Genomic DNA, 26,028 nt, shown 5'->3' with positions numbered 1-26,028 from the left:
CATCACGGAAGGGCGGTCTACAGCAGAAATCTGAGTGTGTTGTTTTTCTCTTGTCTGGCAGGTTACCTAATAACGGTCACTTGACTGGATACCCTGGGGATCCTGGCCAGTCTTTTGTAATGACAAATACTTAGTTCCTGAGCCAGGTCACAGGCTCACACCCTATTCATACACAGACATACCCTTAAGACAGGATTTGTGAAGGAAAAGACAATGGGGAGGCTTTTCCATTTTCCTTTGACCTTGCAGAGAAAACATCTGGTCAGTTTGGGAATCAAAATGGTTTCAGGTCGGTATTCCTGTGCTGATCTATATACGTGCTTGGTTGGTACACTTATGAACATTTAATTTATATCTAAGACCTCAAAATTCCTATCACACTATCAGTAGGAGAAAATAACAGAGGCCAACCAAGGAATTGAGAAGCAAAGCAGCTGGGAAGCCTGATCTTTATTAAACTGTTGGAACAGGGTCCTCACCACACGGAGGAGGGAGGAGGAACCCAGAACATTGGTTTGCAAGCTCTTATATAGACTTTTGAAATTGCCCACCCTGGAGCCCAAGACCACCCAACTACAATGTCATACATACATCACAGAAGGAGGCGGTCAACAGCAGAGGAGGCGGTCTGCAGCAGAAATCCTGTTTGCCAGGGTACCTGATAATGGTCACTGATTGTATTACTTGAGCAGTCTGGCCATTCTTTGGTGATGGTAAATACTCAATTCCTGAATCCAGGTCACAGGCTCACCCTATTCATATACAGATACCCCATTAAGACAGGATTTGTGAGCAAAGAGGCAATGGGGAGGTTTTCCAATTTCCTTCCTCCTTGCAGAGAAATATTTGAGGTCAATTTGGGAGAGTCACATGGCTTCAGGATTATTTTCCTGTACTGTTTCAGACATGTGGTTTATATATTTATGTATCTGTTTGCCTGGTACATTTATTTTATATCTTAGACCATACAATTCTCATAACACCTACTGAGCATTTTCTTGCACTGTGTTATATGGACTTGTGTCATAACCAACTCTGGAAAGCAGCCTATCAAGATGTTTTAGACAATTATTCTTTTCCAAATCTGAGCTCTGCTTTGATATTGAGTACGTGTCAACTAAGGGATTGACTCTTCTGGATAGACTCTAGAAGGGACCTGCAACTAATTAGAACACCCAATTCCCTTTTGAGTGACAATAGTAGCTTTGTAACACACAGAGTGGCAGTTTATTCAGTGGCTTAACCAAAAAATATGGAAAAACGAATGAAGATGAAATCACTGTAAATTGTTGTGACGATTCTGAGGTTTAATCTGAAATCAAGCTGGATTTGTGTTTGTTGTCTCTAGTACAATCTATTACATCATGTTGTTGTTGTTTAGTCGTGTCCACCTCTTCGTGACCCCCGGGACCAGAGCACGCCAGGCACTCCTGTCTTCCACTGCCTCCCGCAGTTTGGTCAGACTCATGTTTGTAGCTTTGAGAACACTGTCCAACCATCTCGTCCTCTGTCGTCTCCTTGGGCCCTCCATCTTTTCCAACATCAGGGTCTTTTCCAGGGAGTCTTCTCTTCTCATGAGGTGGCCAAAGTACTGGAGCCTCAGCTTCAGGATCTGTCCTTCCAGTGAGCACTCAGGGCTGATTTCCTTCAGAATGGAGAGGTTGGATCTTCTTGCAGTCCATGGGACTCTCAAGAGTCTCCTCCAAATTGGATTTTTAAAAGTGAAAAATATATATTCATATTTAATATTTGATATTCATGTTCCTGTTTAAAGCTGCCTTGTATCTGGAATCATGAGGACTGGAATCCTAGGTGCTTTCTTTCTTATATTAAAAAAAATAAGATTATATTTAGAACCGTGAAGATTAGAACCTTGCTTTGCTTTCAGGGAAATGACCCTAGCTAAGTGGTAGAGAACCTGCTTGGCGTGCAGAAGGTCTCAGGTTCAACCCCCGGACTGCGAGAGAGCTGTGCCTGAAATATCGGGCAGCAGCTGCCAGTCAGTGCAGACAACACTGAACTGGATGGACCAATGCGGGCAGGGAGGGAAAGCGTGTTCCTTCCCGGCGCATGCGCGTAGCGATCCAGGGTGACGCTCATCCTCCGCGCCGGCCTAGGACGCGGACGTGAGGGAAAGGAAGGTGTGGCTTAGCCGGAGGGAGGTGGAGCTTGAAGAGAAAGAGGGGCGGGGAAGCGGCGCGTGCGCGTCGTGATCAGAGTCACGCTCGGCGTCGTGACGTCCTTTCTCATCCAGGGAGGGGGGGAGGCAAGTCATAGACATCGAGGGGTGGGCGTGGCTTAAGCAGAGAGAAGGGGCGGAGCGCGCGCGCGCAGGTGCGTCGGAGCGCGAGGGGCGGGCGCATGCGCGCTGGCGCTGGCGAGGCCTGAGGCGGGGAAAGAGGCGGAGCGGCGGCTGAGGCGGCAGCGCGCGAGAGGAGAGCGGAGAGAGAGAGAGAGAGAGAGAAGGAAGCCGGCCCGTTTTAAGTTTCCGCTTCCCCGCCGCTCAGGTGAGGTGACGGCCTTCCTCTCGGTGGCGACGCCGCTGAGGGAAGGGGCGAGGGTGTGAGGGGCGCCAGTAGGCCGCGAGGGGGAGGGGGAGGGCGCGGCTTGAGGGGAGGGGGGAGGGGAGAGGTTAAGCATGGACTAAGGTGAGCCCTGCGGCTGGATCAGGCCCGAGGGTGACCCTCCTGTTCCCCCAGTGGCCGAGCGGGGGAAACCCGCCACAGCGCTTTCCCACAGAATGGGAAGGGGTCCCGAGGGTCATCTAGTCCAACCCCGTTGCAAGGCAGGGATAGATACAGCACAGTGGTTACGTACTTAATTCGTACTGGAGGTCCGTTCTTAACCTGAAACTGTTCGTAACCTGAAGCACCACTTTAGCTAATGGGGCCTCCTGTTGCTGCCACTGTGTGATTTCTGTTCTCATCCTGAAGCAAAGTTCTTAACCCGAGGTACTATTTCTGGGTTAGCGGAGTCTGTAACCTGAAGCATCTGTAACCTGAGGTACCACTGTAGTGGTAGGCGAATGGACCCTCCTATCTCAGACTCAAGCATCAAATTGCCAGACAAGCAAAGGTGCTGTTTAGCAGCAAACAAAGTACATAGGTAGGTAGATAAACTTTATTCGCATTAGCCAACGGCCATAGCAACATAAAACAAGCAATATATACAATTAAAAAGACAGCAGTGGGTAAAAAGGACAATAAAATGATCAAGATTATCGTTCAGATATTGGCCCTTAATCTCATTGCACCCTCGATAAACCTAACAAGGCAGGGATATGCAGGTGGCCCGCATGGGGATCGGAACTTGGGGTGTTGAACCGCCAAACTTTCTCCCCTCCTGTGATTCCCAGCGACTGGTATTTGGAAGCACCGCTGCCTCCAGCTGTGGACGAAGAGCCTTTGGTAGCCCTCTCCTCCTCCATGAACCAACATTTAAACAGCCATTCAGGTTGTTGGCCCTTGCCCCTTCCTGTGGAAGGGAGTTCCAGAGTTTAACTGTGCACTGCAAGTCTTTTCTTTTATCTGGTCTTCCTCTTCCAACCTTCAGCTTCCTACAGGAGTGTTATGGGAGACAGAGGAAAACTTCTCTCTATCCACTTTCTGCATGCAATGCATAGTTTTATAAATGATCATGTCGCCTCTTACTCAGGCGGCTTCTAGGGGCAGGCTGAGGAGGAGGTTATATGTGTGTTAATGAACCAGTCTAATTTTTTAAATCCCGTCCTTCTTAAGAGTTGAGGGTAGTATATGGTCTGTCCGTTCAATAAAAATATTTACAACAACCCTGTTAGGTGGGTGACATTGCAGGGTGTTCCTGCTTCACTTCTCTCCCCACCAGTAAATATCACTAATAAATTGTTATACGCTTATGCGCCACCTACCAATTGAGGTCCATTGCAATATATGGTAACAGAAGCTGATGTGGCACCTTGAAGATTAACGCATTTTATTGTGCCATAAGCTTTCTGATGAATCCACATAAGTGCATGCTTTAACAAAAGGTGTCAACCTTTTTAAGACAGTGCAAGACTTACATGTTTTTTGAAAATGCCAATAAATATTCATTTAAAAAAAAGACAGTGCAAGACTTTTTGTTTTTAGTGCCACAGATTAAGCTAGCTAACCCTTCAATGTATGCTAACACAAATCCCTGTAGCTGAAAACTAGCGTGTCATGTAGAAAGGCAGTGGTCTAACTTTCTCTCCATTAGGCAATGATTTATTTAGCTTGCTCTGTGGGTGTGGAGGAGTATTTGAATTTCAAGACTTACAGCCCAAACACATGTCTACCACATAAGAACAAGGCCTCAGGTAACTCAATATGGGGCGAAAACTAGTATAGTCTTCAGTGTGCAGTGTGCTCTAGGGATGTAGGAAGGGACAAAGTAGGGCTGTCTGTCCTTACTTTGAGGAAGCTCTGTTGGGCCTTCATGCATAGGTTTGACATTAGGGGTAGGGATGAGAAAAGTATAGAATGGAGGGAACTTTCTACGTTGGAGGGGCAGAGTGAGCATGGAATGTCATGTTGCTTCTGGCTGGAGTAGAAAGAGGACTCTGCTTTACACACACAAGCTTGCCAGGCTATTCTTCTTTTTCAATAGATGATAATATTTTTTCTGTGTTTTTTTTCCCTCCTCTTCCTCTTAAAGGAGCCCAGAGAAGTGTGTAGCAGAGTAAAAAATACAATTGTTAACACCTAAAACATCTCAAAAGTACAAAACTAAAACAGTATAGCACAAGTGCAGTACTGTCAGCACTGCTCGATTTACATCAGATTTATTTCCACAAATCCTGAGCAAACAGGCATGACATCTAAAAGTAAGCAATGGGTTTGAGTCTGGATTGCCTACTCACAGCAACACTTACTGTAGCATTTTCAAGTGTTAATGCTTGCAACAGACCTGTAAAGTATGTTAGTATTATTATCTCCCATACTGTGGAGGGACTGAGGCTGAGGGACAGTTGCTTGCCTAAAGCCACCGAAGGTGTCCATGGCAGAGGCAAGCTTTGAACCGCAGACATCTTTATTCATAGCTCAGGTGGTTGCTCACTATGCTAAGATGCTTTCCCCTTCAAAGAGATGCTGTGTCTGTTAACAGTGAACAGCTTATTTCATGATGCTAACAGGAAATGGCTTACTTCATGAAGCAAGTGGTTGCATTAGCAATGCCCTATATCTCTACTCTTGAGTCATTACTTTCACCGTCACATTTTCCTAGTGTGTGTTCAAATACATTCCCTGCAACCCTGTGAGTCAGTGAGAGAGAAACCTGGCTTTCAGGAGTATCGGTGTGATTAAGAAAAAAAGTGCACAGGTCTACATGATAGACTTCTTCACAGTTGTGAAAGCAAATAAGTGGGAGTTTTGGTAATCAGTTACAGTGGTACCTTGGGTTACACACACTTCAGGTTACAGACTCCAGAAATAGCCAGAAATAGTACCTCGGGTTAAGAATTTTGCTTCAGGATGAGAACAGAAATCGCACAGCAGCGGCGCACCAGCAGCAGGAGGCCCCATTAGCTAAAGTGGTGCTTCAGGTTAAGAACGGACCTCCAGAACGAATTAAGTTCTTAACGCGAGGTACCACTGTATTATGTTTGCCTTTATGTGCCTTCTTATGTAGCCAGGTTTTAGCTGAGTCTAGTCTCTTAATGTGATGTCTAGGTGGTTGTTTTTAAACGTGTAACTTTTATTTTTTATGAATTGTTGGTCAGCAATCTAGGGATTTTCTTTTAAAGAGAGGCAGAATAGAAATCTTAAAATTATATATGTTCTATTTAAAAGTAACGAAACAATGTAGTGTCTGTGTCGGGACCTAGTTGATGACTTAATTATATTATCCATTAAATAACATGCAAATGTTCCCTTTTGAAATAAACTTCACATCATGTTGCCTTGAGGGCAGATAGAGTGATAACATTTCTCCTTGTAAAAAATGGATCTGGGTTGATGCAATATGAAATCTTCCTGAGGAGAAAGAATGTAGGTCTCAGCTGGTTTGGTTTATGGGCAGGAAGCAAGGTTTTAAAAAGGGTGTTTTTTTTGGTGGGGGGGGAAGTGCACCAGTGTTGTGTAGTATAAGATCATCCTGCTTTGCAGCTGGTAAGCAGGATTATCTGATCCTGCACAGTGCTCCTCCTTCACAAGTGGGAAGCTGATCATGAAAGAGCAGCAACCAGCACTTCACAGGATTGGATCCTCCTGCTTAACAGTCCTGATCCTGTGCAGTGCTGCAGGAAAGCCTCTTGCAAAGCAGTACCCACACTCTACAGGCTTGATGCTGTTTTACGGAGGCATTGGTCCCGCATGGCAGGGGTGTTGAACAGGGTGGAGAGCTATGGCACTGAGCCTACCTTCTCCCAGGAAGACAGCCAGGTAGGGCTCAGTCTGTCTCTTCTTCCTGCCCAATGTCCCATCCCCTGACAGCCAGGGATCGCTCTGGGCCCATCCAACCTGACTCACAGCAATCCTTGGCTGTGTGTGGTGGACTCGACCCTCTGAATATTCCTGATTTGGCTCAGCGCAGAGCCCTATTATTCACTATGGCAAAACACCAATAATATACTATAGTCATGAAGCAGTGGTGACAGTTGTTTTGTGCAACATGAAAGGGAAAACTACGTTGCTTGAATACATGGCAAAGTAAAAGCGTGGAAGGGGACCGTGCTATGTGTACACGTCTAGTGTCAGTTCTATAGTTTGCACAGTATGTTGCATGTTGCATGCAGGCGATCCTGATTGTAGTATGCATTGCAGGCTGGTTTTGAACTGGGCAGTTACGGAAAAGCCAGTGGCATTCTCACAATTGCTGTAGTGCCCTTTCCCACAGAAAGTGCTGTTGGCCATATCTGTGATTGCTTTGTTTGCATACTACAGACGTGTAGCACTAAGGACTCCCCTAGGAAATAATATATTGCATGAAGCAGGTAAGCAAATGGAAAGAGAGACATTCTTCGGGAGTTCACAAAAGGAAATTCCCTGTGTTTTCTACCATAATTTCTTTTGTTATCTCAGACAGAAAACTCCATTATCCTCAAGGCTCTTATCTAGTGGAATTTACAACTGTTTTTTGTTTTTTAAAAAACCAAGCGTAATATGGATTGTTAATCACTAACCTACGCTTCCATTGCTGCTATTTTCAGGGTGGCAGTTCACCAGGGATCACCAGCCTTCTTGGGCCTGAGGGCACATTTGCAAGCCAATAAAACTGTTGTGAGGACCACAACCAAGCGCGCACACACTAATTTTGTATGGAAGAGACATGGTGCCAGGCTGGGAAAATGTGGGATAGAAATCAAACCCTTGCTGTGACTCTGCACGATGTCTCAGTCTCTGAGAAATCAATATTTTCCTGCTACCTGATCACTTTCTTTATTTTCTTTTTCCTCCCTACTTTTATCTCCCCATCATTTCTGCCCTCCCTGATCCCTGACCTCAGTACTACTGATCTTTCTTCAACTCATTGAGAAACAGTTTCTATGCAAATGCAATTCTGGTTCTAAACGCAGCATAAGGGGTCTCTATAGTATAGTGTATTTTAAAATGGGGTTTCAGTGTTTTTAGGGGTTTTTGAATGTTTTATGTAGTTTTGTAGTAGTTTTATGTAGTTTTTCAATTTCATTGTTCTGCATGGGACAATGGCAATAAAGATATCGTATATCGTATATATCGTATTTTGGTGTGGCAGCATCTACCTGTGCTTTGGAACTGCCTATTAACAGGCAGGCACCCTTGCTAAACTGTTTTAGATCTTTACTAAAACATATTTATTCCAGTAAGTCTACCCATACATATAACATACTTATGTATATTTGGTTTAAAAACGTTGCTGATTTTATATGTGTATTATTGATTGTTACTTCTTGTGCACTGCCCTGTACAGTGGTGCCCCGCAAGACGAATGCCTCGCAAGACGAAAAACCCGCAAAACGAAAGGGTTTTTCGGTTTTTGCGACGCTTCGCTAGACAATTTTCCCTATGGGCTTGCATCGCAAGACGAAAGCCCATAGGGAAATCTCGGGGACCTTTTTTTAAATGCTGGCGGTGGGGAGCAAAGCCTTTTCCCCCCCTCCGGACTTCAGAAGAGGTCCAGGAAGGCCGGCGGGGGCGAAAGGCTTTGCTCCCCACCGCCAGCATTTTAAAAGCGGTCCGGGATAGCAGGGAAGCGCTTCCCGCTATCCCGGACGGCTTTTGAAGGCAGGCAGGGGGGGCAAAGACTTTTGCCCCCCGCCCGCCTTGGGAAGAGGTCCTGGACCTCTTCCCAAGGCGGGCCTGCCTAACCGGGGGCTTTTAAATCGCCCCGGGACTGTCCGGGGCGATTTAAAAGCCCCCGGAGGCTTTTGAAGCCTCCCCCCGCCGCCCGGCATCGGGGCATCGTCCCGATGCCGGGCGGCGGGGCGGGAAAGCCTCCCCCCGTCGCCCGGCTTCGGGGCATCGTCCCGATGCCGGGCGGCGGGGCGGGAACGCCTCCCCCCGCCGCCCGGCTTCGGGGCATCGTCCCGATGCCGGGCGGCGGGGCGGGAACGCCTCCCCCCGCCGCCCGGCTTCGGAACGATGTCCCGAAGCCCGGCGGCGGGGCGGGAAAGCCTCCCCCCGCCGCCCGGCTTCGGAATGATGTCCCGAAGCCCGGCGGCGGGGCCGCGAAGCCTGGGCGCGCTGGCAACTCTCCACAAGGAGCGCTCCCGCTGCTTGCGGAGAGGTCCGCGAAGCCTGTCCTGGACCTCTTCTGAAGGCAGGCGGGGGGCAAAAGTCTTTGTCCCCCCTGCCTGCCTTCCCAGGGGCTTTTAAATCGCCCCGGACAGCGGAGAAGTCCTCCGCTGTCCCGGGCGATTTTAAAATGCCACCTGCCAGAAGAGGTCGGGGCAAGGCGGTTTCCATAGGAACGCATTAATTGATTTTCAATGCATTCCTATGGAAAACCGTGCATCGCAAGACGAAAAACTCGCAAGACGAAGAGACTTGCGGAACGAATTAATTTCGTCTTGCGAGGCACCACTGTATATATATTTGTACATTTTTTGAGGGGGTGGGCCTTTCTTTAGCCAGGGTGGTCCTGGCAATGTAGGGTACTTATTTATTTATTTAAAAAATTATATACCACTTGATTGCAGAAGAAACTTCAAAGCGGTTTACGGGGGGGGGGGGGAATTATGAGTATAATTTTACAACCATAATTTTAAAAGTACAGAAAATTAAAACCACAATAGAATAAGCTATAACAATTTAAAACTCATTCAAACTTTCTAATCTGGGAAGGGTTGTCTAAATAAGAATGTTCATCAGGCACCAAAAAGAATACAGGGAAGGAATGTATGCACAGCTAAGCATTTGGGCTATTTATTGGATACATTATTAACTTCATTCAGAGTTCATTATAAGGTTGATAATTTTACTAGATGCTAGGTTTCTCTCAACACCTTACATAGTGAGTCTTTTATTATTGTTGTTATAGATTTATATATACCCTTCCTTTTTCCCTGACAAGACTCAAGATAAAAACAAGAACTGCTTTAAAAAAAATGTTTCTCCTCTGAGGATTTGTGAGTAAAATCCTGTGTATGAAGTCATTGGGTTGGGTCCAGAGATCAGTGAGTGGGAATGAAAAAATGCTAATCCAGGACTTGAAAAGTAAGATATTTAAAAGTTTGAGAGCTCTTCCATATGCATAGAGTTTGCATCAGGTTTTGAGCAAGCACAAGGTCTTTGTGTTCCATCTCATTCATTCTTGCCACAATTCTGTAGCCTTTCCCTGAGCGGAGGACGTCTTCTACCTGTGGAGTGACATCTTTAGGTTTGAAGCACCTATTCAGCTGTCCCACGAAACAAGTCTTGATGTACAAACACTTTAACATTTCAGAAATGACTGAAATCACCTAAGCTAAATTAATGACAAATGCTGTTCAGGTGTATTGGGAACTCTGGAATACAGCAGAAGTGGTTTGTGAAGTGATGCAGAGATGTTTTTAGTCAATTAGTTATATACTTTATTGGTTAAACCTGCATTTCTCTTGTTCACCCAATAGTGCTCAAGAATCAGATAGCAGTTTGTTTCAAATGGTTTGGCTCTTCATAAGGGGAATTTTGTAAATAACAAAAGTGAATTTGATGGAATACAAACTATTCTCTAGATTTGTCCTCTTGTTAAAGAGAACTTGTATTATATACAAAATTTCCCTGAAGAAGGACCAGTTGACATAGAACACATTGGATTTGTTTCTTGATGAATGAAATTTCTCTACATTTCTTTACAAAATATTTCCTTCAATTTATGCTTCTTTTGGGACCTTCCCTCTTGATGGGGGGTCTGTATTTCGGCTCACCACCATTGTCATGTCAAGGGTGATGACAGGATCATTAACCTTCTCTGTCTCGGAGCTGGGATGGTGGTGCTTCGTTCACTAGTGTTACTGTTTTGTTACTCGTGGACAGGCAAGTCACGACATAGCTGTAAGAAGTTACTTGCAGATAAGTTTTAAAAAATCTTGCGCGAATTTGTGTCCCGGCCATGCTTAACTAAAATATTGAGTTGTCAGTGAAATGACATCTCCATCTGCCTTGCTGCCGAGCTCTGTTTGATTAGGCCAAAGCTATAGGAAATACGTTCACAACTGCGTGTGCTGTGATGCCGTCTCTGACAATTAGCCTGTTGTGTTGCTTTCTTAGATTTCTGCCTCTAACAAAAGCCCAGCTAAAAGGCAGTAAGATTAATTTATGTGTCGTTCCATGCTGCATTCACAATGGGAAGCGCTGTGGTTGAGTAAGAACATTCATGTTGTGCATCTTAAGGCTTGAGGGATGGAAGGAAGTGGTCCTTTTCATGTAAGAATCTAAGAGTTGGAAGGGATCCTGTATCTGATCACTTGCTTTTCTTTTTTTTTCCTGCCACCTGATCACTTTCCTTATTTCCTTTTTCCTCCCCACTTTATCTCAACATCATTTCTGCCCTCCCTGATCCCTGACCTCAGTACTACTAATCTTTCTTCATCTCATGAACATCCTCTCTGTCTCTTGCTTCAACTTGCCTTCGCTTAGCCCAGCCCTTGAGTTCTTGTTCTTCGCTCACTCTCAGGTCCTTGCTTGTCATCTCTGGAATTTAACTCTCATTTCATATTTTGCATAGTACTAATTTGCACAGATTCCAAAAACTTCAATATTCTAATACCCCTGTTGTATGTAGGTCCCTAGTTCTGAGCATTCTCTCCACAAAAGGCCAGTTCTTGCACCATTTAATTTTAATTGGGATCAAATACCATAAGGTTAACTCTTAAAACCCCATTTCTTTATATTTACACAAAGTGAAATGGTTCTATTTTCAGCTAGCATCCATGCATTGTTATTAATGAACTTATGAAATGGAAATAAAACACCACATTGTTCTGCAGTTTCTGTTCTAGCATCTTCCCTCCCCGCAAAAGTCTCATACATTATGTTATCTTGTTGTGGAATAATATCTGCTATAATTGCAATACCAGTCCACTGAGGCTTCTCAAAACAAGAATTTGGATGAGGTTACTGGCCTAGTAATTTGTAACCATAATGTTCCAGATGCTTTCTAACTATGATAGAGAGGTCTTTGGTAGTAATAGCAGTAGCCTTTCCAGTTGCAGCAGCTGAAAATTTTAAATGCTCAGTTCAGTCAGCAGCCAAACTATGATTCAGGAAGCTTAACAGTGGTTGATGTGAATCTGTATTGGCACGCCATGGTTTGCAATTTGCCAGCAAATGGAAACTGGAAAGTACATTGTGCTGTTCACTGTTAAACTGTGTTCTAAGACATCCTCTTGGTTTGTTCAGAGTAACTAGTCCTTGTCATTTGCTTGGCCCTCATCTGCACCCCAGAAAACCCCAGAAACCTTGATGGTGTGATGAAGTTCTGTGGTAGATGTTGAGGGAGTTAAAATGTCAACCGGGAAAGGAATCCTTGATGTAGCTTAAAACTATTACTTTTTCAGACATCTACCATTCTGCATTTTTCAGTTCATAGAGGTATCAACCATCAGTTCATGAAAGGATGAGAGATATTTTTAAACAAGTCAAAATTATAGACACTGTCCTTTAACAGTTTCCTAATTTGGAGCGTGGTAGTGCTTTGGGAATATTTGCAATTGTTGTTCAGCAAACACCTTTGGCACATGTTCTGTGAAACTTAGTGCTAGAGAAACCATGACTTGTGAGAACGGCTCTGCAAGATCCGTTTTGGTGCTGAATAGTAGTTCTGACTCACAAATTAAAACACAGCCTCAAACTTGCAGTAGAACAAAATGTATTGAAATAATAATAGAAATTTAATGAGAACGCGTTATAATCCATGGATTTGCCTTAAGTCTTTTAATTGTTGGGAAACTATTTCCACCTACTATGGAATTGTAGTACTGATTGGGTAGAATGCTTAAACTGTGCTGATTCAAAATTTTGTTGTTGCAATACCGCAATTCTTTTGGGAAAGAGCCTTTCTCTTACATTAGAGAGATGATTCTGAAACCTGTTTCTTCTCTCCACCACACATTTTATCTTCTAGAGCTGAAGTTGTAATTTGAGGTGTTAGTTACATCATCTTTGTAGGTGAACTCCCTAGCTACTTCTGCTGCTGCTATATGAATAAACAAAGAGAGGTTCATGAGTAGTTCAGTTATTGAGAACTTTACATTTGCCTTGTTCGTTTTGTTTAATGTTATGGCCAAGATTGTATTGCTATTGGTTCACTGCTGTTTTTCAAAGCCCACAGCAGCTCCATCATTGCCTTGTGCAATGGGGTTTGCTATTCAATCTTACTTGGTTAATGATGGAAGAATGCAAGGTAGCTCTGAACCTGCCAGCAAAACCTGCATTAAAAAGGATAGTGCAGATGACCTTCAGTGTTACTGCTTCTTTTCTCCCAATCAACAATAACAGGTTAGAATTTACTTTCCCGTGTGTGTTCCTGCTTTATTACAAGGAAGCAAGTGAGAGCTGTACTACCTTTTTTCTTTCTGTGGACCTTGCTTCATTTCATAGAACCATAGTGTCATCTAGTCCAAACCCCTGCAATGCGGGAATCTCAACTAAAGCATCCAACCTCTGCTTAAAAGCCTCCTGTGAAGAAGAGTTTATTGCTGGATTTTTTATTTAGTTCAATATTTCCTTCCTCTCCCCTCTGTCATCTTCTGTCCTTAGTATTCTAATCTAAGGGTGTCAATAGATAGAACAGATGCTTGAGAGTCCCATGGACTGCAAGAAGACCAAACCTCTCCATTCTGAAGGAAATCAGCCCTGAGTGTTCACTGGAAGGACAGATCCTGAAGCTGAGGCTCCAGTACTTTGGCTACCTCAGGAGAAGAGAAGACTCCCTGGAAAAGACCCTGATGCTGGGAAAGATGGAGGGCACAAGGAGAAGGAGATGGTTGAACGAGCTACCAGCATGAGTTTGACCAAACTGCGGGAGGCAGTGGAAGACAGGAGTGCCTGGCGTGCTCTGGTCCAGGGGGTCACGAAGAGTCAGACACGACTAAACAAAGATAGAACAGAAGACATACTACAGAGAACAAACCACAGTGCTGAGAGGTCTTGAAGTTCAAATTCTTGAACTGGTCAGCCAGGATTTGCAAAGATTGTTTGGCTTCCAGTGACAAGTGCTTCAGTTATAACCATAGGAAGGGCTCTGTTCTCACTTTGCTTTTGTGTGTACCTATATATTGCAAGGGCACAGTTCTTCCCATGAGAACGAAAAAGGAGAACAGTGGTCTATTGGTATTACTGAGTTCACTCTGTTACCATACTCACAAAGTGGGGTCATTGTTCAGTTCACAGTCTTGGTCTTCAAAACCGAACTTTTTCTCTGGGAAACTGACTTGTGCAGCAATTTTCAAATGGAGCTAACCTAAAGCTGAGAACTTATGAAAATGCCCCAACAATTGCTGAAGGAATTAGGGCAGCTAAGATTTACTAGTTCTTAAGTCATCTTTTTATTGTTAGTATTGAGACATCTTTTGAGTTTGAAGAGGGGCGGTTGTGACAGGTGTTGCTTCATGGATTTATTTTGGTAAGCCATAGGGCTAAGTGGGCAACAGTGAACTTTATATGGTGACTGTTTCAATGATATGGAGATTAACTGCTCCAAGTTAATCCCTAGGATTAATCCCAAGGAGTGAGAATGAGGTGACGATGGCTGGCTAAGTAAGGTGAGAAGTGTTTGTGCGGAGGTTTTTATTTTGATGATCAGATCGCCTATGAGTACCGAATGCATGCCTGGAGTATGTAGGAAATTGCTGGTGTCTGCTTAACTAATGTAGTGAAAATCCTATTTCAAAGTACAACTCTTTTGCCTTTCTATGCAATTATGATCTTGGGGATGGTTATTTAACGGGCAGGGTTATCTGTGACAACTCTCCTGCAAGAAAAGTTACTGTATTTTTTGCTCTATAAGACTCATTTTTTTCCTTCTAAAAAGTAAGGGAAAATGTGTGTGCATCTTATGAAGCTAATGCAGGCTGCACAGCTATCACAGAAGCCAGAACAGCAAGAGGGATTGCTGCTTTCACTGCGCAGTGATCCTTCTTGCTGTTCCGGCTTCTGAGATTCAGAATTTTTTTTTCTTGTTTTCCTCCTCCAAAAACTAGGTGTGTCTTATGGTCTGGTGCGTCTTATAGAGCGAAAAATACGGTACAAAGTTTGTGGCCATTTAGATTTGGGAAAAGCTGAATAAGGGGGGACATGATAAGAGGTGCATAAAATTATATAGTGTTGAGAAAGTAGATAGAGACATTTCACACCCACCTTCCCACCACACACACCATAATACTGTACTAGACTCTGGGACCATCCCAGCGAAACTGAATTTGTTACCCCAAGATGCCCCTGACTTGTATGGTTTGAAAGGGATTTAGACAAATTCAGAATGAAAGGGTAAGGTTATCAGGAATTATATGCTACCCTCTTTACCCTTTGCCTAGTACCTGTGTTTATAGAAACAAGTGTTTTATTTTGTGTGAAATTTCACATGATATTGACAAACCTCAGGGGTCTCTCTCTCCCTGCCTGTTATATGATGCAGACATTGTGAAATTGTATTGCCAGAGAGAGTAGCCTGGAGTCTCATTTCTCTCTTCCTTGTTTTTCTCCTTTAACTCTCCTCAGATCGCTTTTGATAACTTCAAGCCAAATACTTCTCCATTCTCGTATTTCACTTAACTTGATTGCATTTTAAAGGAATAAACCAGCTGCTTTCTTGTTTTGCCCTTTTCCCAAGTGAGTGAAGCAAATGAGCAAATTACACCTTTGCAGCTTCAATGCTACAATTTTGTTTTCAAACATTGAGATGAAATATTCAGATAAGCACCAGCAAAGTACTGAACTCATCTAGAGCTACTGTCTCTAGCAACATAACGAAGAGCTAAAGTTCTCGGGAGGAAGGGTGGGATCTAAATTTAATAAAATTCAGGAATGCTATGGATTGCCTTCAGCAATTTTTGTTGACAGGGTAGACTTCTCAGTATTGAAATTGGATGACTTAATTGTAACAGACGGGCCATTGCTCCACTCTGCGAGTGGAGGCCACTGTGGGTGATGCCAAGGTCTACCCTCTGCAGGCCACCGCAAACCCTTCTTCCTCCTTGCTCTGGCCACTCTAGCAGGAAGAAGCAGGGAACCCCATGGCACTGAAGCAAGCAGGGAGAGAGAGGGCATGGTGGGGGGAAGCCAGGTCTTGGCATAAGGGTATCACTGCAAAGAGGAGGAAGAGGAAGAACAACAACAGGGTGGCTGGGGGGGGGGGCTCTCCATTGCCCAGGCACCCAGGGATGGTGGGCAGCCCGGCTGCCAGCCTATGGATGGGAGACGTGAGTAAAGGAAGGGTGAATGGGCTGCGGCAGAGGAATTGCCAAGCAAGAACATTTGCCAAGTGAGATCATGTGCAGTTGATATTTGAACTTGGGTATCCTCTTTATCCATCTCCCTTATTAGACCATATTTGTTTACCTGAGCGCGGTAGCAAGGTAAATAAGTCACAAAAGATAGTAGCTGCACATTTTGCACTAGTCTGCTAAGAATTCAGTAGCCTGTGTTTCCACATTAGCCATGATGAATAAGCCTTTTCTCTGCAGTCAGCAAGGATGCACAGGCAAGTAAAAAACGATTACTTTCTGTCAAGCTGACTGGTGGAGGAAGGGCAGAGTGATTTGTCCTCACTCTGTCAGCTCCATGCAAGTTGTGGTGGAAGAGACTTTCTTCCTTTAACTAGCACAGAAGCGAAGTGAGCTTTCAGAGGACAGTTGGAATGATCTTTCCCTTCCCCACCAGCTCAGTCCCCTGCATGGGATTCCTGGTCGCCTATGGCCACCAGCTGAGTTGTTGAATTCAAGGCTAAGGTAACTTACTTCATGCGGAATCATCAGTGCTTTGCTTTTAGGGATTATTATGGGGCAGCAGGCAGGTGGCTAGCAAGCAAGCAAGTTAAGTGTGAATGGGCAACAAAATGGAAAATGAGGTTTAGTGTAAATAAGGGGCTAGTCAGCCATAATGCTAAACCATGGTTACAAGCTTCTGGTTGGCGCACACCCTTCTTCAGCTTTCTTACTCTTCACAAGTAGAAACCATAAAGTTGGCTCTTACAAGCCATAGTTTTTCAGACCATGCGGAAATTTGGTGCCAGACCACAAGCATGACAACTTCAACTGTAGTTAGGTTTGGTTAGGGGTATTCTACTTTCACCTGCCATTTCCCCATTGCTGCACTAATAGAGCGGTTCATATCCTAACTATATGGTGCTTTAATAATAATAATAATAATAAATAATAAATCTCAGGTCCCTTGAGGCATCCAAAGGCCAAATTTAATAGACTTCCAAAGGGCAGGAGCCAAGGGTGCAGCCAGTGAGAATAACTATTTTTATGACCTTGCTTTGTTTGTATATGATGTGTGAAAGCCACTTATTGACTAGCTGCTGTTCACTGGCCATTTAGTTTGCAGGGAGCTATTGGCTGCATTTTAGCTGTGATCTGAAGTTTCCTTACTTGGGAGAAGACCTACTGAGCTCAAAGGGACTTCTTATTCATTGTGTGTAAGAGTGGGCATTGTTTTGCATCCTGACTTGGGTGGTGTTCTGCCCCTTTATTCTAAGGGTGGAGTGTGCAGAAGGCAGATCTGCATGACATTCTCTAGATATGACAAGGTTCTCAAATGCCCACTCATTTCCCAGTAGGGACAGTTAAAAGGCTCCCGTCTTCCCAGGTCAGTCTGCTGAAATGAAGAAAGCATGGGGAAAGGGCTGTGAGCTCGGTTCTGGGATTGAAAACAAATTCCTGGGCTGAGGATGTGCTCAGAAGCATCCTGCGAATTGTCTAACTTTGGTTGGTGGACCTTGGGATTCCAGTGACAAGTAGATCTCACAAGCCTGAATTTCACCCAGCTGTATTCTCAGGCCTCCTGTATTATATAGCCTGCTCTCTTCTCCCAGGCTTTTAATCCCATCTGTCTTTACAGTCAGTCAGTATTTTTCACAGAAAATGTAACACATTTGCTTAGGAATTTCAGGTTTGCTTGGTGGTATTGGAATAATGTTACGAGATACTCACTGGTCTCCATAGCTTGTTGGTTGGCATCTTGTCTTGGGAGACAATGGAGGAGTGTGCCTTTGGGGGTGAAGTCAAATCGTCAGAGATACACGGCGCCTGCTGTGGCTGAAGAGACTGATATGGGAGAGACATGCTTAGTTGCAGGTGGGGAAAGGAAGGTGTCAGGTGGTGCTGAAGCAGGCGTACCATGGCATTTCTGCGCTCCTCCCAGCGGTCATTCCTCCTCTGGGCACTGCTATGAATACAGGACCTGATTATCTCCAGGCACTGTGGTTGTCTGAGAGGGATTTCTACATGGCACAGTTGATGTTGCCAGCCTTCATGTAACGTTTGATGACCCCTTTGTAACACAGAGTTGGTCTGCCAGTGGGCCTGGTGCCTGAAGCCAGCTCCCGATAGAACACGTCTTTGAGGATCCTGTAGCAGTAGTACTCTTGATGAGATCTATAATCAAGGCTGTTTCAGCACTAAGCACCAAATCACACTATTGTGTTGTTTGCATCATTGGCTGGTTTGGTTTCAGTTCTTCTGCTGGGTAATCCTTTGATAAGCTGCTAAGACGCTGAGCCTTTTAAGACCCAGGTAAAAGGCCACACATGTAATATCCTTGACAATACCTTGTCTAAACATGGCCTAGTAGAAACTGGAAAAATCAACACCTTCATTACCCATGTCCCAAAAACCTCAAATTGACCTCTTGATCCCTGATCTTGTCCAGGTTTATTCTAAAAATAATAATAATTCTAAAATAAAAGCTGCTTTCTTCTGAGTCAGACCGTTGTCATGCCCAGGGTCATTGGTTCTGAGTGGGAGCATCTCTGTGGGGTCCCAGGCAGAGGAATATGTTTCCCAGAATACTTTAAACTTGAGTTTCAAGGCCTGGGGCATCTTACCACTGACATATGGCTTCCTCACCAGCTGGCCTTCAGAGGTACCCAAGGCTCCGCTGCGAATATTACCTAAAGTTCTCTGGCTTCGTCCAGCTCTACATGTCTGTACAACTTGTTACTTTCAGGGTCTTTCAGATCTACACAACAAACATAGGAACAGCAAATGTGTTGACAAATAAGGGAGTGCCTCGTTTCTGAATTCTCTTTCTGGTGCATTTTACAACCTTGTTATATGACTGGGGTGTTACCATGTTTGTGTGATGTTGCTTCACGCAGAATTATCCAACATCCTATCAGAATATGATGGTGGAAATAAAGGAACATTGTGTGCTTTGAAAATACAATATGCTTACTAACATGTAATATAATTACAATAAAAATTTATTATTTATACCCCGCCCATCTGGCTGGGTTTCCCCAGCCACTCTGGGCGGCTTCCAACTGAATATTAAAAACAATACAGCACCAGACATTAAAAACTTCCCTAAACAGGGCCACCTTCAGTTGTCTTTTAAAAGTAGAATAGTTGTTTATTGTCTTGACATCTGCTAGGAGGGCGTTCCGCAGGGCAGGTACCACTACTGAGAAGGCCCTCTGCCTGGTTCCCTGTAACCTCACTTCTCGCAGCGAGGGAACTGCCAGAAGGCCCTCAGCGCTGGACCTCAGTGTCCGGGCTGGATGATGGGGGTGGAGATGCTCCTTCAGGTATACAGGACCGAGGCCATTTAGGGCTTTAAAGGTCAGCACCAACACTTTGAATTGTGCTTGGAAACGTACTGTAGCGTGCTATGGTTTTTTGTTTTTGTTTTAAAGTGGAGGGAGTGGGAAATATACTTCTCCTCCCGCCTGTGTTTGACTTGGCAGTCGTGCACATGGCAAAGCACAAATAATTTCAACTATAGCTGTTCTGCCAAACTGTTGTCTCTGTCATCTCTCATACAGCTTGGCTCGTTAGTGGTTTCATAGATAATCAGCATGTGTTGTGAAGGAGAGTATGTGGATGATGCTATCTGCTTCCTGGTCTTTGCTACCTGCTATCTTAATCAATTACTGGTAGTGAGCCACTGAGCAGTGTGCTTCAGATGTTGGCTCCCAAGGGGTCTCCTCCTGGAATCCTTGGCATTCTCTTCAAGGCTTTGTCTTTGTCTCCTTTGTCTTTGCTTTTCCTCCTCTTACTGGTTGGTATTTCAATGCCATTTCTGTTACACTTGGTGGCAAATACACTGCATTCAAAGCTGAAGACTATGATGATCACAAGAGTCAGATGGCACAGCTATTTTCCTAGGTTGAGCTTATGGGAAGGTTCAGTGTTTCAACTGACCTGCTTAGCAATCAAGGGTTAGTTGCTCCATGTTGCCTTCGCTGATGTCAGGTCAACTAGACCAGCCCAGGTAATGCCTTTCCTCCTCCTGGGTTTGTTGGCAGCCCAATCGAACAGACAGACACAGCTCCTCCAGAGTTGTTGTTGATGTTAGACCTGCCACACACACCAAAGGTCCCAGGATCACTTACAGAAATCATGTGTTTCCCCATTTTGTGAATCATAAATCCAGAAGGCCACTGAGGAAAAAATGGAAAATAATTCTGAGAAGGGCTGTAAGAGAGATCTGGAAGAAAAATCAAGGAAAGAAAGGTTGCAAAATCAGAATAAGTTTAGAAAACTTGATAAATCCAGGTATCTTATGTGTGGTTTGAGTCCTGTGTCTGAGCACCATTGTCCATTGTAAGCCACAGGAGTTTGTACCTAATATGTAGTGCACAGATGTTTGATTCATGTGCCATTTTCTGTGAATGAGAGGGTTTTGAGAAGGTGAATGAGAAGGTTTTTATGTCAGGCATGAGAGTTTCTGTGAATGAGAAGGTTTTTATGTCAGGCATGAGAGTTCCCTGCAGGAGTGCTCTTTGTCTGCAGTCTTGTGTGCACATTTCTTTGCGCGTGTGTCTCACTGACGAGAGTGGGCCTTCCTTCTGAGTAAACATGCACAAGATGGCACTCTTAATGTGGGAAAGGAATCTCTGACCAGCTGCTGCCTTCTCTTCTCTCCCTTCCAGAATTCTGTTTTGCATGCCGTGCCTTTTCTGAAGTGCCGCCCATGGTGGACTCTGATGAAACTGCCCTAATACATTCCGGGATGGCAGTTAGCTGATGGACAGCTGAGAATGACCTTGACTGACAGACTGCGGGAGAAGATATCACGGGCGTTCTACAACCACGGGCTGCTGTGTGCTTCCTGCCCCATCCCTATCATCCTTTTCACCGGCCTCTGTGTCCTGGCCTGCTGGTAAAGTCTCTCTTCCGCAGTATCCATCCATGTGTGCCTTGTCTTCAAGTGGACCACGTGGTTGTGCATTTTCATTTCAAAAACGCTGTGAAAGTATTGAGGAGAGGCCAAAGGGCACAGGAGGAAACTTGCATTTCTGCAAAGAACACCCAGTCGGAGCAAGTTTAGATACCTTTGACTAAATGCACCAATACAGAGGTACCTCGGGTTACATACGCTTCAGGTTACATATGCTCCACTAACCCAGAAATATTACCTTGGGTTAAGAACTTTGCTTCAGGATAAGAACAGAAATCGTGCAGCAGCGGTGCAGTGGCAGTGGGAGGCCCCATTAGCTAAAGTGGTGCTTCAGGTTAAGAACAGTTTCAGGTTAAGAACAGACCTCCAGAACGAATTAAGTATTTAACCCGAGGTACTTGTGGTTTGGGTTAGCAGATCTTTTGAGAGGTGCCGAATTGCAGTAGTGGGCTAAAATGTCTGACATGAAAGGGCTATTCTTCCATCGCTGTGTAGGCTTGGCTGTTTAGTAAGGCTCTGAAGCTGTGTGGGACGTACTCCCGTTTCCAGTAACTTTCAAAGAGGAAGAAATATTTTATTCTGTCCAAACGTTTCCCTGCTCTCTTTGTCTCCTTTAGCCCTGGAGTGCCTTTGCAATGCCGGACTAGGTAGTCATGTGGCTGGCAGTGTTATAGCAACGGTGTCTTGCTGCTATGAAACATTTGGCATGAGTGTAAGAAGGTATTGGTCACTAATAAACAGAATTGTGACCTTGCCATAGGACTTGGCAGCAAGAGAAAACATCATGTTCTCTTTCATATGGAAAACCGCTGTAAGAGAAGAGACACAGAAGAGATGCAGCCAGAATTAATTTTCTTTAAACAGAAAGTCTGTTTTCTCAAACTGGTTTGCCTATTAAAATTTCGGCCATAGCTACTTCTGATGTTGCAGTCTGAAGGAATTATTTGAGGGGAAGGAATTTGAGGGTGGGGGATGAGTGTGTTCCCAGAGTTCTCAGAGTCTGTATTCCCTGTATTTTAAATCATACAGAGCAATACTGTGTTCTGTTTAGAAAAGGCCTTGGCAATTTTCGCTAGTTCACAGTTGAAGGAAATGTTGAAAGTGCCAAAGTCGCTGAAGGTCAGATAACAGGAAAATTTTGTATCTGCGAGAGTTGTGTGACAATGGGACGTGGCTGCCTCGAAGTGGAATCCGTTTGCTTTGAGGCCTCAGCAATGTTGTTGCCTGCAAAAGCTCATGCTGCTTTTTAAAAATGTGCAGGTCTTTTAAAGCCCCACAGGGCTGCTTCTTGTGCCTTCTGCGCATGACCTCTCTTCTGGCATTTGTCATGGATGTTCAGTTTCAGGGTGGGAGAAAGGACGTAAAGTCTTTGCCCATTTTTAAAATTTCATCGCTTGGTCTTGCCTGAAAATGTTTTGCTGCCTGTTTTCCGCCTTGCAGCTACCCACTGCTGAAACTCCCATTGCCCGGCACTGGACCTGTTGAATACACCACCCCTGTGAAGGACTACGCACAGCCTCCAGCCTACCCAACCCACCAGCAAGGAGAGCCGAACGAGAGGCCTGACTGGGTACTGTTACTATTGTTACTACCACAGTGTGTGAAGCGAGCACGCATGAAATGGAGAGCCTGATAGCATTTGGGGTGGCTTAGCTCAGAGAAAACTCAGGCAGAGAAAACACAGCCACCATTTTTATATTTTTATCGGTATTGCCTTTCATTAACTTTCATATTCCTAAGGCCCAGAATAGCTCTGAAGCATGTGTTCTTGCACTGAGCTTCTGTTCCACCCTTGTAGCAAAGGAGCTGCAGCATGAAGAGGCTTGGATACAGTTAGCTAAACAAATGGCACATAGAAACTACTATATGGTTGAAGAGTACTTTGCTGCAGCTTTGGTCTCCTGTTATAAATTTGTCTCATCTCATTTTCTCCCTCCCAGTACACAGGTGCTCCTGTAGCCTACATTCAGCAGGTCCTGGTGAAAGCCACTGTCTCTCCATGGCCCAAGACATTCCTGGCTGTTGATGTGTTTCGGTCCCCACTCTCCCGTGTCTTCCAGCTAGTGGAAGAAATCAGAAACCATGCCCTGCAAGACGGGTAGGTGGACCTCAATTATTTGTTTGTTTGTTTGTTTGTTAATAACAATAATAATAATAAATTTATTGATACCCCGCCCTCCCCAGCCAGGGCCGGAGTCTGGGTGGCTAACAACCAATAATACAGTGGTGCCTCGCAAGACGAAATTAATCCGTTCTGCGAGTCTCTTCATCTTACGTTTTTTTCGTCTTGCGAAGCACGGCTCTTAGCGGCTTAGCGGCTATTAACGGCTTAGCGGCTTTAAGAAAAAGGAAACAAACTCGCAAGAACTCGCAAGACGTTTCGTCTTGCGAAGCAAGCCCATAGGGAAATTCGTCTTGCATAACGACTCAAAAAACGGAAAACTTTTTCGTCTAGCGAGTTTTTCATCTTACGAGGCATTCGTCTTGCGGGGCACCACTGTAAAAACAAGTTGAATGAATACAACTTAAAAACAAGATTAAAATACAGCATTAAAACATTAAAATGCAGCCTCATCACAGGAGGAGAAAGGAAAAAGGAAGAGGGGGAGGGAATCAAATTGACTCCAAGCCAAAGGCCAGGTGGAACAACTCTGTCTTACAGGCCCTGTGGAAAGAAATCAGATCCTGCAGGGCCCTGGTCTCATGAGACAGAGCGTTCCACCAGGCCGGAGCCAGTGTTGAAAAGGCCCTGGCTCTGATTGAGTCTGATCTGACTCCCTTAGAGCCTGGGACCTCTGGGGTGTTGCGATTTATTGACCTTTAAGTTATTAAATCTATATGCCACCCTTAACGTAGGATCACAGATCGGTTTACAGTATAAGAACATAAAAATATATAAAATAATAACAAACAAAATAATACCTCCCCCTCCCCCCATTTAAAAGGCCATAATTAGCCAAAGACTGGGGAGAAGTATGTTTTTGCTTAGTGCCTAAATATGTAATGAAGGCACCAAGTGAGCAAAGAAGAGATTCCCATTAGGCTAGCTAACTGCTCTCTTCTGATTTCTTGACATTTAGCATGTTGTGTACAGCCAGCTGCCTATAGGCAAGGTTGTACGTGCTTAATATGTGAGGAGCTTCGTCATGCTGGTAGAACATAGAATATCGGATCCAGAATTGGGCAGCCTGAGACTTGCTGATTTCCTGGCTTTTCAGAGGGATCTCTTGACCTTTGTATTTGTGGAGAGCTGCTCTTGTTCAGAGGAGGCTTGGCTCCCTTGGCTTTACTCCCTTGGCGCAGCCCCCTTTCCCAGGCTGTTAATCTGATGCCAACTGATCCCCCATCTCTTCAAAATACTTGAACTGTGAATTATATAAACTAAACCTAGTCTTCACAGTCTGCTACAGAACCCAAGTTGTTTGCCAGATAAAAATTGTCGACTGTGGCACCCTTAAATGTTCGTGTCAGAGGTTCTAGCTCATATCTGAGCTGGATGCAATGAGTGTGAGCCACTTTGTATTTCTATAGGAAGAATGCACATTGGCACGATTGCAGGGCAGCAGTTGGGCTTTATCCCAATATGCTCTTGATCACGTTGGTCGGTGTGTGCTGGTGCAGGGAGCCAGCATTCCTACCGTGTACGAAGTATCTTTATTTTGTGGACCGCGCTGAGACCTTCAGATGAAGGGCAGTAGATAAGTGTAATAAATAATAGCACAGTGGGGCCTCGCAAGACGAAAAGAATCCGTTCTGCGAGTCTCTTCGTCTAGCGTTTTTTTCGTCTTGCGAAGCAAGCCCATTGACGGATTAGCGCTATTAGCGGCTTTTAGTGGCTTATTGGCTTAGCGGATAAGCGGCTTAGCGGCTTAGAAAAAGTGGGGGGGAAAGGAAAAAAACCCCGCAGGAACTCGCAAGACATTTTCGTCTTGCGAAGCAATTCCATTGGAAATTCGTTTTGCGAAGCACCTCCAAAACGGAAAACCCTTTCGTCTAGCGAGTTTTCCGTCTTGCGAGGCATTCGTCTTGCGGGGCACCACTGTAATAATAATAATAATAATAATAATAATAATAATAATAATGGCAGTAATAAATATGAACGTTCTTTGACTCAGAGCTCCAAGAGCCTTGATTCTGTTTGCACCTTCTGTTCCTGACTTTGTCTGCGGCATATGGAGATATTTGGAACCATGTATCTCAGCTTCTGTATGGTCAGTCCACATATCCTGTATTTGTGCTGGATGCAAAACTTGGATTTGGATTGCTGATTCCCTCTCCTTGTTTTGGGTAGACCTACCCGCTTTGGAAGCTGTTAACTGACTGTGAGTCCCTTGGTGGCAGTTCTGCTTGTCTGCAGAGCAGAGCTGCAAGGAATAGGAACAGTGAGAGATGGAAGAGGTGGAGTACCTCAAATGTAAGGGCTGGGAGCTTGAGGACAATGTAGATAGTACAGTGGTACCTCGGGTTACATACGCTTCAGGTTACAGACTCCGCTAACCCAGAAATAGTACCTCGGGTTAAGAACTTTGCTTCAGGATGAGAACAGAAATCGTGCAGCGGGAGGCTCCATTAGCTAAAGTGGTGCTTCAGGTTAAGAACAGTTTCAGGTTAAGAACAGACCTCCGGAACGAATTAAGTACTTAACCTGAGGTACCACTGTGTAATGCAGAAGTGATGGTGACATGGTAACAGCAGGAGAAGAGGAAAAATGACTTTGGCTAAGGTGTTTTTGGAATGACTATAGAAAGGGAATATCTCTGAAAGGAAAACCACCAGAGCCCAGACCATACTTTTTAACAGTAGAGCATATGAATATAAAATAACCACAGGCGTAAGAGAGCTCACAGGCAATTTGCCACTTCAAAGAACTGATGGATACTTGCAAAAATGAATTTCATATCTGTGGCCGCTTTCTGAATCACTGGGATGAATAATCAGTGGAATCGCAGTGTCCCTTTCTGCTTTGTCCATTTGCGGATACTCTTGATCTGCTGAAACTCTTGGCTTTTCTCACACACCCCCTTTCAGCTCCAGAATCAAAAGTCTGGAAGAAATCTGCCTTCAGGTAACAGATCTCCTGCCCAATTTAAAGAAGCTTCGAGGCTTGCTTCCTGAACATGGTTGCCTGCTGCTGTCCCCAGGAAACTTCTGGCAGAATGACCAGGAACTCTTCAGTGCTGACCCGGATGTCATCAGAACGATCCACCAGCATGAACCAAAGACATTACAGACATCGGCTACCCCCAAAGGTATGAGATCTTGCATGAGAAGAGATTAGTAGGGGAAA

At 44.6% G+C, this 26,028-nt stretch overlaps 1 protein-coding gene across 1 annotated transcript in view; it reads left to right on the top strand.

Moving 5' to 3' along the window:
- Nucleotides 1-2,383: 2,383 nt before the first annotated feature.
- SCAP (SREBF chaperone) overlaps nt 2,384-26,028 on the top strand; it is a 63,660-nt gene continuing 40,015 nt past the window's right edge. Inside the window, exons 1-5 of the mRNA XM_081931480.1 lie at nt 2,384-2,507; nt 20,494-20,723; nt 22,182-22,311; nt 22,682-22,839; nt 25,770-25,990. Of these exons, the coding sequence (XP_081787606.1) occupies nt 20,602-20,723; nt 22,182-22,311; nt 22,682-22,839; nt 25,770-25,990 (631 nt within the window). The 5' untranslated portion in view covers nt 2,384-2,507; nt 20,494-20,601. The remainder of the gene's footprint in view (nt 2,508-20,493; nt 20,724-22,181; nt 22,312-22,681; nt 22,840-25,769; nt 25,991-26,028) is intronic.

Source organism: Podarcis melisellensis (genome assembly GCF_964234715.1).
Source record: "Podarcis melisellensis genome assembly, chromosome: 12".
Taxonomy (NCBI): Eukaryota; Metazoa; Chordata; class Lepidosauria; order Squamata; family Lacertidae; genus Podarcis; species Podarcis melisellensis.
The sequence above is the reverse complement of the archived record's forward strand: the minus strand, read 5'-3'. Positions and strand labels throughout refer to the sequence as shown.